The sequence below is a fragment of the Corvus moneduloides genome, chromosome 1, assembly GCF_009650955.1.
Source record: "Corvus moneduloides isolate bCorMon1 chromosome 1, bCorMon1.pri, whole genome shotgun sequence".
Classification (NCBI taxonomy): Eukaryota; Metazoa; Chordata; class Aves; order Passeriformes; family Corvidae; genus Corvus; species Corvus moneduloides.
Window position 1 is genome coordinate 75,380,450 of NC_045476.1, and position 15,515 is coordinate 75,395,964.

Below are 15,515 nucleotides of genomic sequence, written 5' to 3' on the forward strand. Positions count from 1 at the left end.
AAGCACTCAGCTGCTTTCTAAAGTCTCACTCAATTACTATCTCTATGTTCCCAAACACTTCCATAACACAGCACTAGCCTTACAGTCTTTAGTATTAATAGATATTTTTCTTTTCTAACCATTTTTTATTTATATATTGGACTTAGAGAGCAACACAGTTTACTTTCCTTATCAGTTTTCCCACCTTCACATAAACACACTCAAAACGAAAATAATTTGCTCCTGCTCATGAAACTGAAACCAAAAGTAATTAAAGCCTAAGTTTTTCAACCCAAAAGATATTGACAGCACTTACACTCTGAACTTTAATTCCATTGGAGAGGCTATAAATAATCTTTATGAATATCAACATTTTAAATGAAATGCAGCTTAAAGCAAGCTCAGCTACAAGGAGACATCCTGCCTCATCCCACTCCCTGCCCACTGCCCTCTCAGTGAATTACCAGAAAACTTAGAAATAAATGATACTTTTTAACTATGCTTGTATGTCACCTGCATCTTCAAACTGGGTTTGCACAACAGCCTCAGAGAATGTAACAGTATAGTCAAGGTGGAGAAGGAAAACACAACCTTACTCTGCGGCACCATTTTCATCACTTGCATGGCACACTAAAGGCAATAATTTTCAGCAAGCTTTGCAACTGCTATGGTGAAAGTAAAATTCAGGGAATTGTAAAAGTTTTGCAACACTGAGAAGAAACTGGAATCCCAAATTCTTGCAAGCACGCGTTTGCCATTGTCATAAGAAAAGGAAGTGTGACCAGCCACTAAAACATCCAGCACAGCGCCTTCTGCTCTGACTGTGCTCGCCCACCAGCCACGGCAGCCCCCTTCCCCCAGGAGCGCTGCATGGGCTGCGTGACCTCAAGGTGGAGTCTGGGGACACAGGCTCTGAGTCAGCTCAAGCCAAGGGCAAGAAGCTGTGCATTGCACTGCAAGTCTGTCCAGCGAGTTGATCCAGCTGAAAATTAAGCTTGCAGTTTGACAGATTGTCTCTGGCTTTTTTTTAAACAGAGCCAAGTCATTGCTGCAACCATCCCTCCACATCTAACCCATTTTCTCCTCTCTCTCTTCAAACATGCCATATATTCCAGTTTCTTCCCTTGACGTGGCACCTCTTGGATTTCAACCTTGACCAGTCAATAAACTGCTAGAAAACTATTTCTATAAAAGCAGTGGGCAACCTTCAGCTAGGCAAGCTTCCTTAATGAGCATTCACCTCACCTAGCGACAGAAATCGGCGTGGGTGCAAAGGAAGAAGGAAGAATGAGTGGTTTCCTGGAGAAGACAGTGGTGGAAAGCAAGGCTTGTGGCACTTAAATTTGTTTAAGCTGTAGAGAAGAGAGCCCTAGTACTCACAGTTGAAAGTGGACAAGGAATAGACAGTTTCCTACATGATAAATATCATGCCCTTCCAAGAAACATTAAGGGAAAAACCAACACAAACACTGTCAGGACACACAAAGTTTTCCCCCTGGTCTCAAGGCTTGCTCATTGAGGCTGTTTTTTTGTGGTCATAACTCAGAGGCTCAACAGCTCCAATAACCTTCCACACCTGCTTTGTCATCCTGGCAAATACATGTATGGCCACGCACAGAAACAGGCTGAGGAACTGCTTCAACCAAACATTTCTGAACCAGAGTTTTTTGTTTGGTTGTTTTTAATTATGCCAGATCGATTTTCCAAACCTCTTAAAACATGGCCAAGCTACTGTTGTGGCTCAAACAGAAGGAACAGCTGAGTGACTACTGAAGTCAATCATAAAGCATAGGCACCCAAACATCTTCCGAGATTTAATGTAAAAGGAAGTAAAATTAAAAATTAAAATTAAAACCCAATTATTTTAAAACATAACTTGATCAGTTATTGTCACTCAGATAACAAACCTTAGCTTACCCCATAGTAGCTCAGTGCTGTGCCTAAACCCTTTATGCTTCAACAGTACAATCCCTTAGCAACATTCACCTACTAACACAGTTTACAGCCCCTAGGGAAGGCCTGTAATGAATGAAAAGTTGGGTATTATCCTGCATTAGGATCAGAAGACTGTAGAAAAAAGGAAACAAAATCTTACTGCTTAGGAGGCCATATCTAAGTACATTTAACTTAACTGACTAAATTAACCCAATTAGCCTTTCTATATTTTTTTGCAGAGGAAGGGGATGAAGTCTATGACCTTTTAGAGAAATGTCACTTACATGGTCTAAAGGGTCTTCTGGCCTAAAGTCCTCACTGACTGCAGAGGATATCAAAGATAACACTGCATGCAAGTTGAATACCTCTCTGCAGCTAGCCCCACAAAAACCAAACCAAACACCAACATAAAAGGGGACAGGTCTGTCTGTAGCATGTACTTGCAGCATAGCTTCTCTTTATCAGACCAAATTAGCCAGCTCTACTTTATTCTAAGATGTTCTGACAATATTTACGTGGGGTGAAAAAAGAAAAAAAAGAAAAAGGCTTTATTCTGCTTGTGCTTTGGCTCAGGGACTCAAACTTTGTCAGGGAGATGAGCAAATGATTAGCAATCATCTCTGAAATACCCAGTCTGAGTGATATGCTCAATGCTAGACTGTGACAGAGAAAAGAGAGAACTACATTTTTTGAGACAGCACTCAGGTGTCGTAATGATGAGAGCCTCCATTTGTACTCAACAACGCCTGCCTACCCATCTTTCTACAAAAGATAAAGCAGTTTTAATGCATAGGCCTTTCACTATACAACCAAGTTCCATTCTTGCAGAAAAATAAAAAACATCCTTATTTTACAATCAATAGACAACTAATTCCGCACTGGAAGTGTCCTTTTCTGAACAAGTTGGATGGAAAAAGAATTTTCTGGTGATTTGACTGAAAATGAGAGAGGCAAGTATTGAGAAGACATTGGGAAGGTAGAACTCAAATATTGGACAAAAAGGACAAATGAATAGAAAGGGAGCATTCATTTAGTGAAAAGCACAAGATAAAATTCCACTGGTTCTACAGTCAAGCAAAAACTTCTTCTTCCCCTTCTCATAATTTACTGTCTCAGTATACTTTAAGTCTTTATTTAGCATATAGAGATATAAAATCCCTTTCTCCAAATTAATCACTTTTAGTCACACACTTTTAGTTCAAGCTTCACAAATATAAACAAGTGCACATAAGAAAAAATAAAGAGCAAAATAAAGCATTATTTTACTAATAGGAATAATAAACCCATATATAGAGATATATAGGCTAGAATGATGACTCTCATTAATTCCCATTAGTTTTGCTTGACAGTAAAAATGCCATATAAAGAAATTACTTTGTGTGCATGCAAGGAATCTCTTTTGTTACATTTCTTAGCTTTGATTATACATACATTTATATCTATATATATATATACATATATAGAGGTTCAGGTGTAAAGGATTGAATTTTTCAGAAAATAGCTTTAAAACTAGTTTGTAATTACTTGAGTAAGGACCTTAGTGTTGGGTAATTCAATTAATACTGAATATATTCAAATAACACCAATAAAGAACTTCACGTTTTACAGACCAATACCAGCATTATGTTTTAGTAAGATCTTCACTTGTACTGAAAAAATATATCTCACATTCTTTAAGTATAACTTAACTGATAGCTGTCCATCATTGCTTTCTTTTCATACGTAACCAAAGGTATGAAGAACAGAGCATAGCAAGTGATTTTATTTGGATAAATGTAGGAAAATAATATGGGTATAGATATAAATGAATAACAGTAAAGTTTCATCTGTCACTATGAGTGGCTCAAAACCTAACATTCATGGGGACAGAAACCATACCACATCCCAGGGCTCATTCTATCTCCCCAATAAATCCATGTTTTGTGGCATGCATAGATAACCCCCAAAACACCATCTTATTCAATACACTTGTTCTGCATCACACCAGTTTCAGAGCAAAACTGAACTTAAAATCTAAATCGGTCCTTGTAAAGAACTGGTTTTAAAGATAAGGTGTTTTAATGATTTTCCTCAATAAGCATTTAAAATAAAAATCCAATAAAAGACAGGCAACCATGTTATTGAATCTTTATTGATACGAAAGTAGAGAAGCATGGTACAGTTTGCATACAACTGTGACGTGTATCCTGCTGATGGAAAAATGAACGAGATCCCATCTTTGTATGGTTTTAAAGTTTTGTTAAGTAGTAATCCTTTATATCCACTTGGTTTCTGTAGTCATGGACATAAGCTGTCAAATCAACAACGGCTTGATGCAGCAGCTTCCATGTTTTAACAGTCCTACAATGTTACATGTCAAGGAAGCATCCTTAAAAACAGTGATTTCCATCTTCTCATTCAGAAGTTAATATTTTATTCTTGGGAGGTTTAAATAAATAAGCACAAACCTCAAGAGAGCTGATTAGTACAATGTGGGAGAGAGAAAAAACAAATCAATTAAGGAGCTGCCCTGATAGAAGAGAGATGCCTCTAACGCAAGTGAAACAGAACCTGAAACACTGATGGATCTTTTGAAACAGGAAGCTAACTTATTTGCCTTCAGCATCTGGAAAAAAATTCTTTGTTGTTATCGATCATCATTCCTTGATGACCAGGGTAAAAATATAGCTCATTCCAATGTTAATTCTCTGGAAGCCAATGCCTTCAAAAGTCATGATGATAAACTTGTCCTAGACTTCCATATAATAGTGTCTTACAAAAGTTTTTTTCAGATTAAAACCAAATAGAGATCAAGTGTTCTTTTTTCTCCCACTCAACAAGAACCTTTTTGTACAATCAAATCAAAACCTGAAGTACACAACACTAAGCACATGAACCAGACGAAGAAAAGAACAAATTTCAAAGCTGGGCTGTAACCTTTTCTACATATATTACAAAAAAACCTCATGTGCACCGACAGCTTAAATTCTATCTTTGAAACTTCTGACTTTGCTATATCACAAGTGAAAATTGATTGACTGCTCTAAAACTGCACTCCATTAAATCATCCGTTACACTTGGGAATGCTTGGACATCTAGTTAGTTACTCCTTCAGCTGCAAAGGAGGGTGGCAAGCTGGGGTCGAAGCATCATTTTCAGGAAACAATAGAAATTGTTTTGCTGGAAATGCTCACTCAACTGACAAGTTGCTTCGAATATACCTATTTAGAATAACTATATTTACAAACTAATTCCACAGAAAAATACACTAAGAACAAAAGCTCAAGATTTGCAGTCGGATGTAAACATCATTGCTTTGTTCTTAGAAAGCACTGCTAAACCCAAGATCAAGTTTGGTCCTTATCTGTGACCTAAACAAGTGAGAAAAAATGTGCTAGGCCTTGAAAACATGAGTGGCCACCTAGGAGTTACGGTATAAATTAACTATATGGCAAAAAGGCTGGAGAGGAGAAAAAAACATGGTTTTTTCCTGTTTTCCGAAAAGTTTTCCATCAATCTTCCTAATTTTATATATTATACTTCAGTACAATCTATTATGATTTAATACTTACAAAACAGTAGTAATATCAAATAATGAGATTAATTCCTAGAGCTACTATTACAAGTGCTATTATAATTTATTTTGTGGGCACATTCCTCTCTCCAAATTTTCTAGGCAGAGTGTACTCACACAAAGCTGCCAGCTAGACCTTATTTTGGGATACAGTCCTTAAGCACATCAAGTCTGTACTGAAGGCTCTGTAGGTATCTAGAGCACACTGCTGATGGCTTGAGGTTTTACACAGCTACTGTTTGTTTTGCTTGATCACATTCACTAATAATCTCTTCTTGAAAAATCTGAGTTCAAGTTAATACAGAATTCAGCAGCACCAATGTATGTGTGGCCTGCAGCCACAACCCCCTGGCAGATGTGCACAGGTAATGAACGTGGGCTCTGAACATCTGGGCAGCTCAGGTCACGCTGCTGGTATTTTATAACCAAGGCTGAAATCTGCCTTGTCCCAACAAAGCCAGCCATGAAAGCTCCCAATGACTATTGCTGTGCCACATTTCCCATCTTTTTTGCTCTACAGTAAGACATTATGGACCTGTGACAGGAATCAGGGTGCTGAACTGGATGGATCTTTTGTGTCAGTACATAGACTCTTACATTCCCACTATTTCTTACAGACACAATCCCAGGTCTGTTGGTTTTCACCCTGTAAGTGGTGTCGCCACTAAAGTAAAATGGAATTGTCACGCTGTGCTAGCAAGAGCTATGTTTTATACATACATAGAACTGGAGAAAATCAGGTGCTGAAATCAAAACACAACAAATGACCATGATTTAGCAACTAGCCAAACTATACTCCAGCCAACTCTCACAAATTTACTTTGAATTGTTTTGTACCCTTTATATGTCTAGTTATTGGTAACAAAAATGTTATTGATATCCTGATGATGCTTCACTGAAGAACTGCATTTAATGGAAAGAACTTCATAAATTACAGACTTCTGAATATCCATTGAATACAACATTCAACACATCATAGTCTTGAAGGTATTTTGGAGTTGATATACATTCATTTCAACACACTTAAGAATGTACCTCAATGGTTCCCCTACATACCTATTTACAAAATGTACATCTAACTTTTTTCTGTGATAAATACATCACAATATACTTCCCACAGCTTGCTTTAAACTGTGGCATCTCCAAAGTAAAGCCAAATTTTTTTCTTATTCCCTAAACCAAGCAAATTTTCATAATTCAGTATTTTACAGGAAGTGGAGATGCTCAGAGAAGTATTTAAATGTCTCCGCAAAATGAAAATCACAAAGTCGCTTAAACAAAAAACCAAACCAAACAAAAAAGAAAAAAAAAAAAAAAAAGAAAGAAAAGAAAATTTAAAAAAATATGTATCTCCTTCCTTCCCTTTCAATCCAGGATTTAAAAAAAAACCCTGAGTTTTGATTTTTTATGTGCTACTATGACAATCAGCAAAGAATAAGCATTAACACTTAATTTCCTTAAAAGGCGTATACTTTCAGAAACTGTGGGGGCAGAAGAGTTAGAGAGGCACAACTACAAATGTGATTAGGCCACTTGAAATACATACCTTATCTTTCCCCACAAAAGAAATGAAACAAACCCTCAGACTTAACATGGCCAAGAAGAAAGATTTGATCAGAGCTTTACTAATTTATTGTATGTACTGTGATTATAAAATGTGAAGCCTCACTGAAGAATCACAACAAAACTGAGTTACAGTAGTTTCATTATTCAATACTAATTTATATTATTCAACTAATTTACAGTTAAAAGATACTTAGAAAATAGTTTCTTTATTTTGCAATTAATGCTACCAAAGTGACTTTAAAGTAATTTAAAAATGTAAAGCTATGATTAAAAAATGTTTTTTAATCCATATCCATTCTATGTATTCATACATATTAATAGATGCCTTGAAAAATATCTGCCACAGGTCGCCATTAAGGGACACATGTAAATCTTCTGAGGATGTTTATGAAAACAGTAAATATTTTTGCCTTTATAGTGCACTGAGCCGGTAACATGCCAGTTTTCTTTTCCTCTAAGTAATACAGAGAGAAGTTCAAAGAAATAATTTCAAAGAGCACAAAATTCTTGTGTGTAAATATTAAAAGCTCGTCAGAAATTAGAAATATAAAAGCTCTTCTTAGAGAGATACTACAGTTCTGGAAAATACAATTGATAATATAAAATACCAAACTTTTAAGATATTTTCTGAAGTAATAACATACCGTTAGAGAAACCACATGGTATGTTTAATATGTGACTTATAAGTATTTTATTCTAAGATTAAAAAATAATCAACTCTATTTATTGACCCATAATATCTATCGCATGGCATCCAGCCATTCAAAACCTCAAAGGCACAGATGAGAACCAGGAGAGACTTGTACATGCCTTTTTATCCTGCAAATACAGTTTGTGGAGCTAATACTTCCAACAGATAAACAAAAACAATTCACTGCCCAGTAACAGCAGATTTGGAATTTATTACAGAAGAATAAGAGTGGCATTATAGGGCTGCTTATCTGTTATATCCAACAGATCTGCACATCCAGTTATCACATATTCTGGTTGAATAAGATGAAAGCATAACTGTTAGTAACTTGGTTTTTTCTACTGCTTTGGCACAGATCAGAAATGCTGCGGCAGTCAGGAAGAAATGGAGCTGCACCTACTGAGAGGTCTAAAAGGGACACAGCATCACTGATGCTGTTCCAGCTACGCCAACCTTCCTGAAGAACAAGGGGCTGTGGCATGTCTCATTAAGTTCTTTGTGTCCGATAATTTATCCTCATTCAAGAGGTACTGAACATCAGCATAGTGGAAGCAACCTTCTGTGATAGTACAGTCTTGCAAGTTGGAAGTAATTGTTCTGTAACTCTAAATGTGACTGGCACCACAGCAGTAAACCTCTGATTGACCAAAAACTCAAGAAATTAAATCACAGTGAAAGACAGACTGTGAAGGTCAAGAATTATCAGAGCCTCACTTGCTTTATGGATAAGGCATCTCTCCCCCTTTCCCACTTTCTCTTCCTTCCACCTTTTTTTGCTGTGATGGACATAAGCAACTCAAAATAAGTTATACAGAAAAAATAAAAACTATTTTTTTACTATATTGATTTTGTATGTGTACATACAAAACAGTTTTAGCATAAAACCTGCTAAGACTTCTCCTTCTCTGCAAACCATTTGCGTTGTACATGGGACACAGACAGAGGCTCATTGCTTTGCTTGCATGTGTTTGAGCTCACCCTGGGAGCAGCCCCCAGCCTTGCCAAGCCAGAGGCACTGCAGAGGGCAGGGCACACTGGAGTAAACCACAGGGCCAGCTCAGGCACTTCCCCTGCAGCAGCACCAGAAGACGGGGCACTAGTCCTCAATTTTGTCCAGAGTTCTGGGGCTAACTCAAGCTGGTGAAAAGCAGCTTGGCAAGGGTCATGGAAAAGTCAAGTTTCTTGCACTAAATGTGATGGCTCCATTCCTGCAGTGCTCTTGTATTCGTGCTCTGGTTTAGAGAAGCAAAAGTCACCCATGGAAGATGAACAGCTAATCCTCAACTCTATTTTAAGTCAGATGTGTAGTTCCTAAGGGGTGGAAACAACACAAACACATCTGATGTAAATTCCTAGTCTTAGTTGGGTAGGGTCAGTCAAGTAAATCTGTCTTCTACCTCTCCTGAAACAAGCAGTAACATTTCCACCAGTTGTCAAAATAAAATCATAAAAAGTCAGGCATTACACCTCAATGACTATAAGACCCTTCTTATGAACAAGATCTTTAACCAAGGTCTTGGGATTCAGCACATCAGAAACAAGCAGCAGAAGACAGACCCCAAGACAATCTGGACTTCCTGCAAGACAGGTTGAATGAAAACAACTCATTTCAATGAGGAAAAAATTGGCTATTGCCTGAACAGCCAATTCTAATTTGTTGTTAATAATAATTTTTCATCAAATAGCCATAAGAAATTACAACAAACTCCAAGCTGCACACTGCAGGTAATGGATTTACCCTTTCAGTTAACTTAAGCAAAACAAATGTTTAAACTTTCCAGTAGATGGACACAAAACATGATGAAGATTCAATCACTGCAGTGTTACCAGGGCTGTGAGAGAAACTTTAAGTGGGTAACTCCTACGCAGTATCAAATTTTCGACAAAATGACAGCATTCCTCCATCAGTTTTGTACACTCTGTCATTTAAATACTAGCACAGTAGATGAAGAACTTCCCACAGGACCACTTTTTCTGAATTGTGGCCACTACTGTATATACAACGTTTAAATTTTCTTGGAATACATGTCTTTGGGCTTACTTTTTAGGTGATTAAACCTGACACATAGCTTAATGCAAGGCCATAGAACTTCAGCCAGTTGCTCCTGAAATTTGTTTCAGTTTGTAATTTCACCATATCTGTATAATTTAATGTCAAAGGCTTTAGTACTAAAAATAAAACCAAAAGTACTGAATCATCATTGGAAGTGGAGTATCACCTTGAGAGTACTAGACTAGACACCAGTATGAAAAAACACATGCTTTTTGCAAGGCACTGGAAGAATTTAAAAAAAAAAAAGGTATTTTCCATTCTGTAAAACATACAAAAGTGTATAATTTTGAAGTACAGGACTTTTAATACGTTAAACTACAATATTTTAATGGAAATTGGTTAAGACACCTTACAACACTAGGTTTAGGAGCAACATCAAGTTGAAAGACATAATGAAGAAAAGGCATCAAGGCATAGGTGCACTAGCAAAGTTCACACAAACGGTTTTGCATACTTATTAGTAAAGCCCAGTAAAAATGTTTTGATATGAGTCGCAATCATGGCCCAAGCCTAGCCAGAGTTACACAAACGGATCCAGTGGGCCATGCACACTATCAGTGGTACCAGTAGTTCCCTGAGGAGAGACAGAAACACTCAGTAGCGTTTGACTAGATACAATGTCCGACAGCAGAGAACTTCAATACATTTCCACCTCACCTAATACAAAACCAAGTTATTAAATGTTCTGGGAAAGACTCTTCCACACTCAGCACAGATTAGAAGCTGTCTACTGACCGCCACTTGGTACATCTGACCTGCTGGCTAGCACACAGTTGTCCCAGGGAGCACTTGTATGGAAACATTTCCACATGTCATCAAACAAACTTGTCATGCCAACCACAACTCAGGATGACTTCAATCCCAAACATCACTGCAAGAGTTTGCCAAAGGAGGTCAAGGGATTTGACTGCAGAGAGAGCAAACACAGTCTGCTTCTGAAAGAACCTTGGAAATAAGGTGGATACCCTCCTTCTAATTACTTTGAAGATGAAGAGAACAAGTAACAATGTTTCAATTGGCGGGAAACAGGTCAGTAAACCAAAGGAAAGCTGTCACACTGAAAAAGAAGGTACCCTTACCGTTTGCCCCAAGGCTGTATAAAGGATTTTTCAAAAACCACACTAACAAATCGCAGCAGGCACATACAAAGAGAGGTGTCATAAGATGTCAACACCTATTGAAACAAACTTGGGGGAAAAAAACCCACGATGGCACCTTTTCCTATGTTTTTCTTTACCTGTCTTGTTCACCAGTTTCTCTACGTCTGTCCACCGCACTAACAAACATGCTGTCCCTTGAAGAATCAAACTTGCAAAGAGAAAAACTATGTTATTTGCCTCATCCACAGAGGCTGGCAACATTACTGATCATTTCATTTTCCATCTAGAAAAAAAGTCTCTTCAATGTTTTTCAATAAAAGTTTCTACCCCAGTTAAAAAAAAAAAAAAAAAAAAGACAAAAAAAGAGCAGGTAGTCATCGCCACAACCTCTAAAATGCATGGGAACAAATGACATTGAGGATACACAGCCAGTCCAACAGCCACACTGCCAGTCCATTAGTACATTTCAGGGTCTTGATCTTTGAACTCCAAATCACTGGCCTACAGAGATCAGCTCCTTCTCTTCAGGGATGACATCCAGAATAAAAATAATCCCACAGACAAGTGAATTCATTAAGTTGTTTGTTTTTTTGTTTTTTTTTTTTAAGAAAAATGAACTTACCTTCATTTTTTTGTAAAATGATTTTTCATTTGTATTTTGGAAGAACCATGACACATATCAGCAGAAATAGTTGGCATTCATACTTAGGCAAACAATTGCAAATAGATTACACAACTATTTTTTGATCAAGACACCAGATCAAGACCCAGAAGGAAAATGGAAGTATAAGAAATGGATTTCAAACACCAGATTCAAAGAATATTGTATTGCATGAGTTATAAAGAAGACAACGATGAAACAGAAGTAAATCCACAGTCAATAACATGGGCAGCTCACATAACAGTTTAAATTACTTAACACTTAACATTTCAGGTCAACTTGCAGCTATGTCCTTCCCAAATTAGTGCTCGCTATATTTAAATTATTTATGATTTTAGGATTTTTCAGACATGGCTAGAAAATTCATTATAAGACAAAACACGTCAAAAATGAGTAACAATTTAGAAAAGAGACAGCTTAACCACATGTGAGTCTAAAAGCATTAACAATTTTGGCATCTTAACTAAACTTTGCATTTGTACAATTAAAGTATATGTCTGATTTTCAAAATTTAGAAGTATCTCTTCAGGTGTTTTTCAAAAGCGGCTCTTGCACAATGGTCATCATGTGCCACCTTCCTATAGGACGACTGTGCCCGACAGACTACTGAGCCAACGAGTCAACATTTTGAACACAATTTAAGACAGCCAAGAAGAGTCATGCACGATGGTCATTCTTAGCCTCAGTCCAATGGCCAGCAAACAGAATTCTCCTGGTCATTTCTTTGCACCCATCAAAACATCTCATTGTCCATCTTTGATCAAACACAGCAATACACGAAGAGCAAGTATTGGCCACAGCACAGTCTACAGGCCCAACTCCACAAACCCAACAGAACTTTTTCCAAAGCCAAAGCAAGTTTTTGGCAATCCCTTGAGACGCAGAGTGGTTCCTAAATTTCTCTCCTACTTCCAGGGATGATCCCTTCAAGATTGACTTAAGCCACATTATGAGGATGGGGAAACTTGCCAAAGCAATTAACCATGATTTATCTGTCTTGGGAATACAGGCCTTCGGTCTTCTTTCTGGTCTATCAGTTCAGCACCTCTGCTTGACAGTCAACTTGCTTAAAATACAAGCCCACCTGGGGCACCTTCCACTGACTTCTACAGGATCTGTTCACCCGTGGCATCACAGACATAACTCCATTAATGAGAGATACACGTGCAGTAAGACATCTTCTGTCAAGTCTCCTGAAGGCTATCTGCCTCCCTTTAACCCTAAGAGTTCCAGCCTCTGGATATATTTTTTTTATATAGATCACTGCCTCGATGCATATTAACTATGAGATAAGAGCATTTTTGGTATTGGGAGGCCACTTCTCTACCCAAAAGGCAAGAACAGCTCCAAAACAACAACGGCTTTTCACTCCCAGGGATGACTTCTTGTAAAAATAAAAATAAGGAAGTTCAATCCAAGAGAACCATGATGCTTTTCAGTAAAGGGCAAGGATGTGAAATTGTCACACATAAGATAGGAAATTCAAAGTTCGGCTGTCACCTCGCTCCTTCTTCACCCCAAGACCTCTCTCTCCCGTCAGCACACGCTTTGACCACCTCCCGAGTGACGAGTGAAGGATGGCGTGTCAGAGCCTTAACTTTCAATCTTTTTGGCTTCCCTCGCAACCTCAACCCTATCGCTGGAGCACGAAGAGCCGAGGAGTTTAAATTTTAATATTTTGCATCGTCGCAGCTTGCTGCACTGCCAAGGCACACGATGGTGGCACGGGACTTTGGCATGGACACAAATCCAAGAGGAAAGCCCCTCTGCCCTCCCCCCTCTCCCCCCCCCGGCCCGGACAGAGGCAATAACTCGGCTTTGCTCACATTTTTGCACAGCGCCGGGCTCGGACTTCGGCGTGCTCGCTGCCGGGGCTGTCAGCGCTGCTCGCCCCATCCAGCACCCCCCTTCTCCTCCTGGAGTCAAAGTATTGTGTGAACGTGGGGAAAGGACTGGGGGGGAGCGCAGGCCACGGTAACACTTTGCCGTCTCCTCCGATCAGTCACATTTCCGTCCTCCTCCAGCAAAACTGGGGAGGGAAGGGGGGGCGGGGGGCCAGGCTGGGCACACACGCAGGCGCTGGGCCCAGCGGGAAGGGGCAGCAGCCGCAGCAAGTGTGGGTGACAAGCCCGGCGGCTCTCCCGGGGAGCAACAAAAACGCTCTCGGGTGCGGTGGGGTGGGGTGGGGTGGCCAGCGGGGCCGGGGGCAGGGCCGGCGGGGCTCGGGGGCTCTTACCTCGTAGAGTTCCTCGGAAGCCATGCTGGGGGAGCCTCACAAGGTGGAGTTGGGTGCTGGTTTGGAAATACTTTTGTTTCAGTTGGTGTCCGTTTGGCCTCCTCCTCCTCTTTTCCCTCCTCGTCTTCTTCTTCTTCTTCTTCTTCTTCTTTTTCTTCTTCTCCTCCTCCTCTTCCCCTCCTCCTTCTTCTCTTCCCGTCCTCCTCCTCCTCCTCTTCTTCTTCTTCTTCCTCCTCCTCCCTGCGCGTCTCTCTCCAGCGCAACTAGCAGCTCCGCTCGTTAAATGCCAGTGAGGTGCTCCTGTTCCTGCCCCTGCTGCTGCTGCTGCTGCTGGCGCTGGCGGCGGCGGCGGCGGCGGCGGGGGGGGTGCGCGCACGGCAGCTGCGCAACTCGCTTGCTCTCCCCGCTCGCCCTCGCACACCCCGGCGCGCACGCACCCGCGCGCGCGCCCGAGCGCGCACCCGCGGGAACACGCAGCGCGCGCACCCGCGCCCACAGAACTCACACGCGTGCTCGCCCCCCCGCACTCCTCCGTCCGCCGCCGGCTACACTCGCTCGCTCCCTCCCCAGGAACACTAATCGAGCGCAGAGAGGCAGCGCCACACGCGAACCACCGCTCTCCGCCCCGCCGGCTCCACCAGCCACCCCCCCGCCCGGCACCATCCTCCTCCTTCTCCTCCTGCTCCTTCTCCTCCTTCTCCTCCTCCCCCCACCCCATCCCGGCTTTGATCTCCCATTGTCTGCTCAGCTGAGCCCGGCGGCGCGCGGGGGGCGGCGGGGGCGCGCGCCCGGGGCCGCGCCCGGGAAACCGCGGGTGATGGGAGCGGGAGGCGGGGGGGGGGGGGGGGGGGGGGGGCGTGGGATGTGCCCGCGGGACGGATGCGGAGTTTGGAGCGGGGCGGTGGTGGGAGGACGCGGGGCCCCGCGCACGTGCGGGGCCCTCGTCACGCCCCCGAGCCGCCCCTCGCCCCCGTCCGCAGCCGCCCGTGCTCGCCCCTCCGCGACCCTCCGAGCTCCGCTCCCCCGCGAGCTCCCCCATCGCCCAGTCCGTCGCCCTACAGTAGTGCCACACATAACGCGTCTGCACGCGCTTCTTCCCCGTCCAAACTTCCTTGGTTGGATGCCTTTGCCGTAAAAGAAACTAAGCAGCCCTCGACGGTGGCTGCCAGCACCGGATACGTCCCTTCCATCTCCCGACTGACCGTGTTTGCCAAGACGGGAAGGCCCCGCCAAGGCCTCCCTGGTATGATGGGCCAACAGAAAGTAGCTGAGCTGTTGACTTGCTTATGAGTCCAGCGTTAGTTACACCCTGCAACCTGTTCTTGTCACGTCGTGTGTCATCTGGGGGTGCCTCACATGAGGTGCTGTGTAGCAAGCCATTAACTTGACAAATGGAAGGCTTAGTTATGCAAAGGTAGATGTAACAAGTTACTTCTTCAAGAGAAAATTCTTCTAGGCATTGTTTCTGATCTCAAAAGGGCTGATGGGTGGGACAAAATCAGTGTCAGGACAGGAATGCTGAACCGTACATTCTGTCATACTGCAGCATTTGTTCCAGCCAGTGTTTCCTATTCCATGCCACACCAGGCAGCCATACTCTGCCACAGAGCAGCACAGGTTGAGGCAGAGTTCATCACATTTGTGTAATCAACCAAGCCATTGGGTCAACTCATTTTTGATCAAAGTTTGTTTTTTTTTTTTTCAAAGTCTTTCAAAGGTGTTTCTAAAAAACCAAGAAATT

General features: G+C 41.5%; 1 protein-coding gene across 4 annotated transcripts in view; it reads right to left on the minus strand.

Moving 5' to 3' along the window:
- Positions 1 to 13,948, minus strand: part of CDYL (chromodomain Y like) — a 106,304-nt gene extending 92,356 nt beyond the window's left edge. For all 4 annotated transcript variants that reach the window (XR_004241555.1, XM_032116348.1, XM_032116338.1 and 1 more), the window contains exon 1: positions 13,775 to 13,948. Coding sequence is in view for 2 of the 4 variants with exons in the window: in XM_032116348.1 (XP_031972239.1) it covers positions 13,775 to 13,798 (24 nt within the window). In the remaining 2 variants the exon portion in view is untranslated. The remainder of the gene's footprint in view (positions 1 to 13,774) is intronic.
- Positions 13,949 to 15,515: the final 1,567 nt, after the last annotated feature.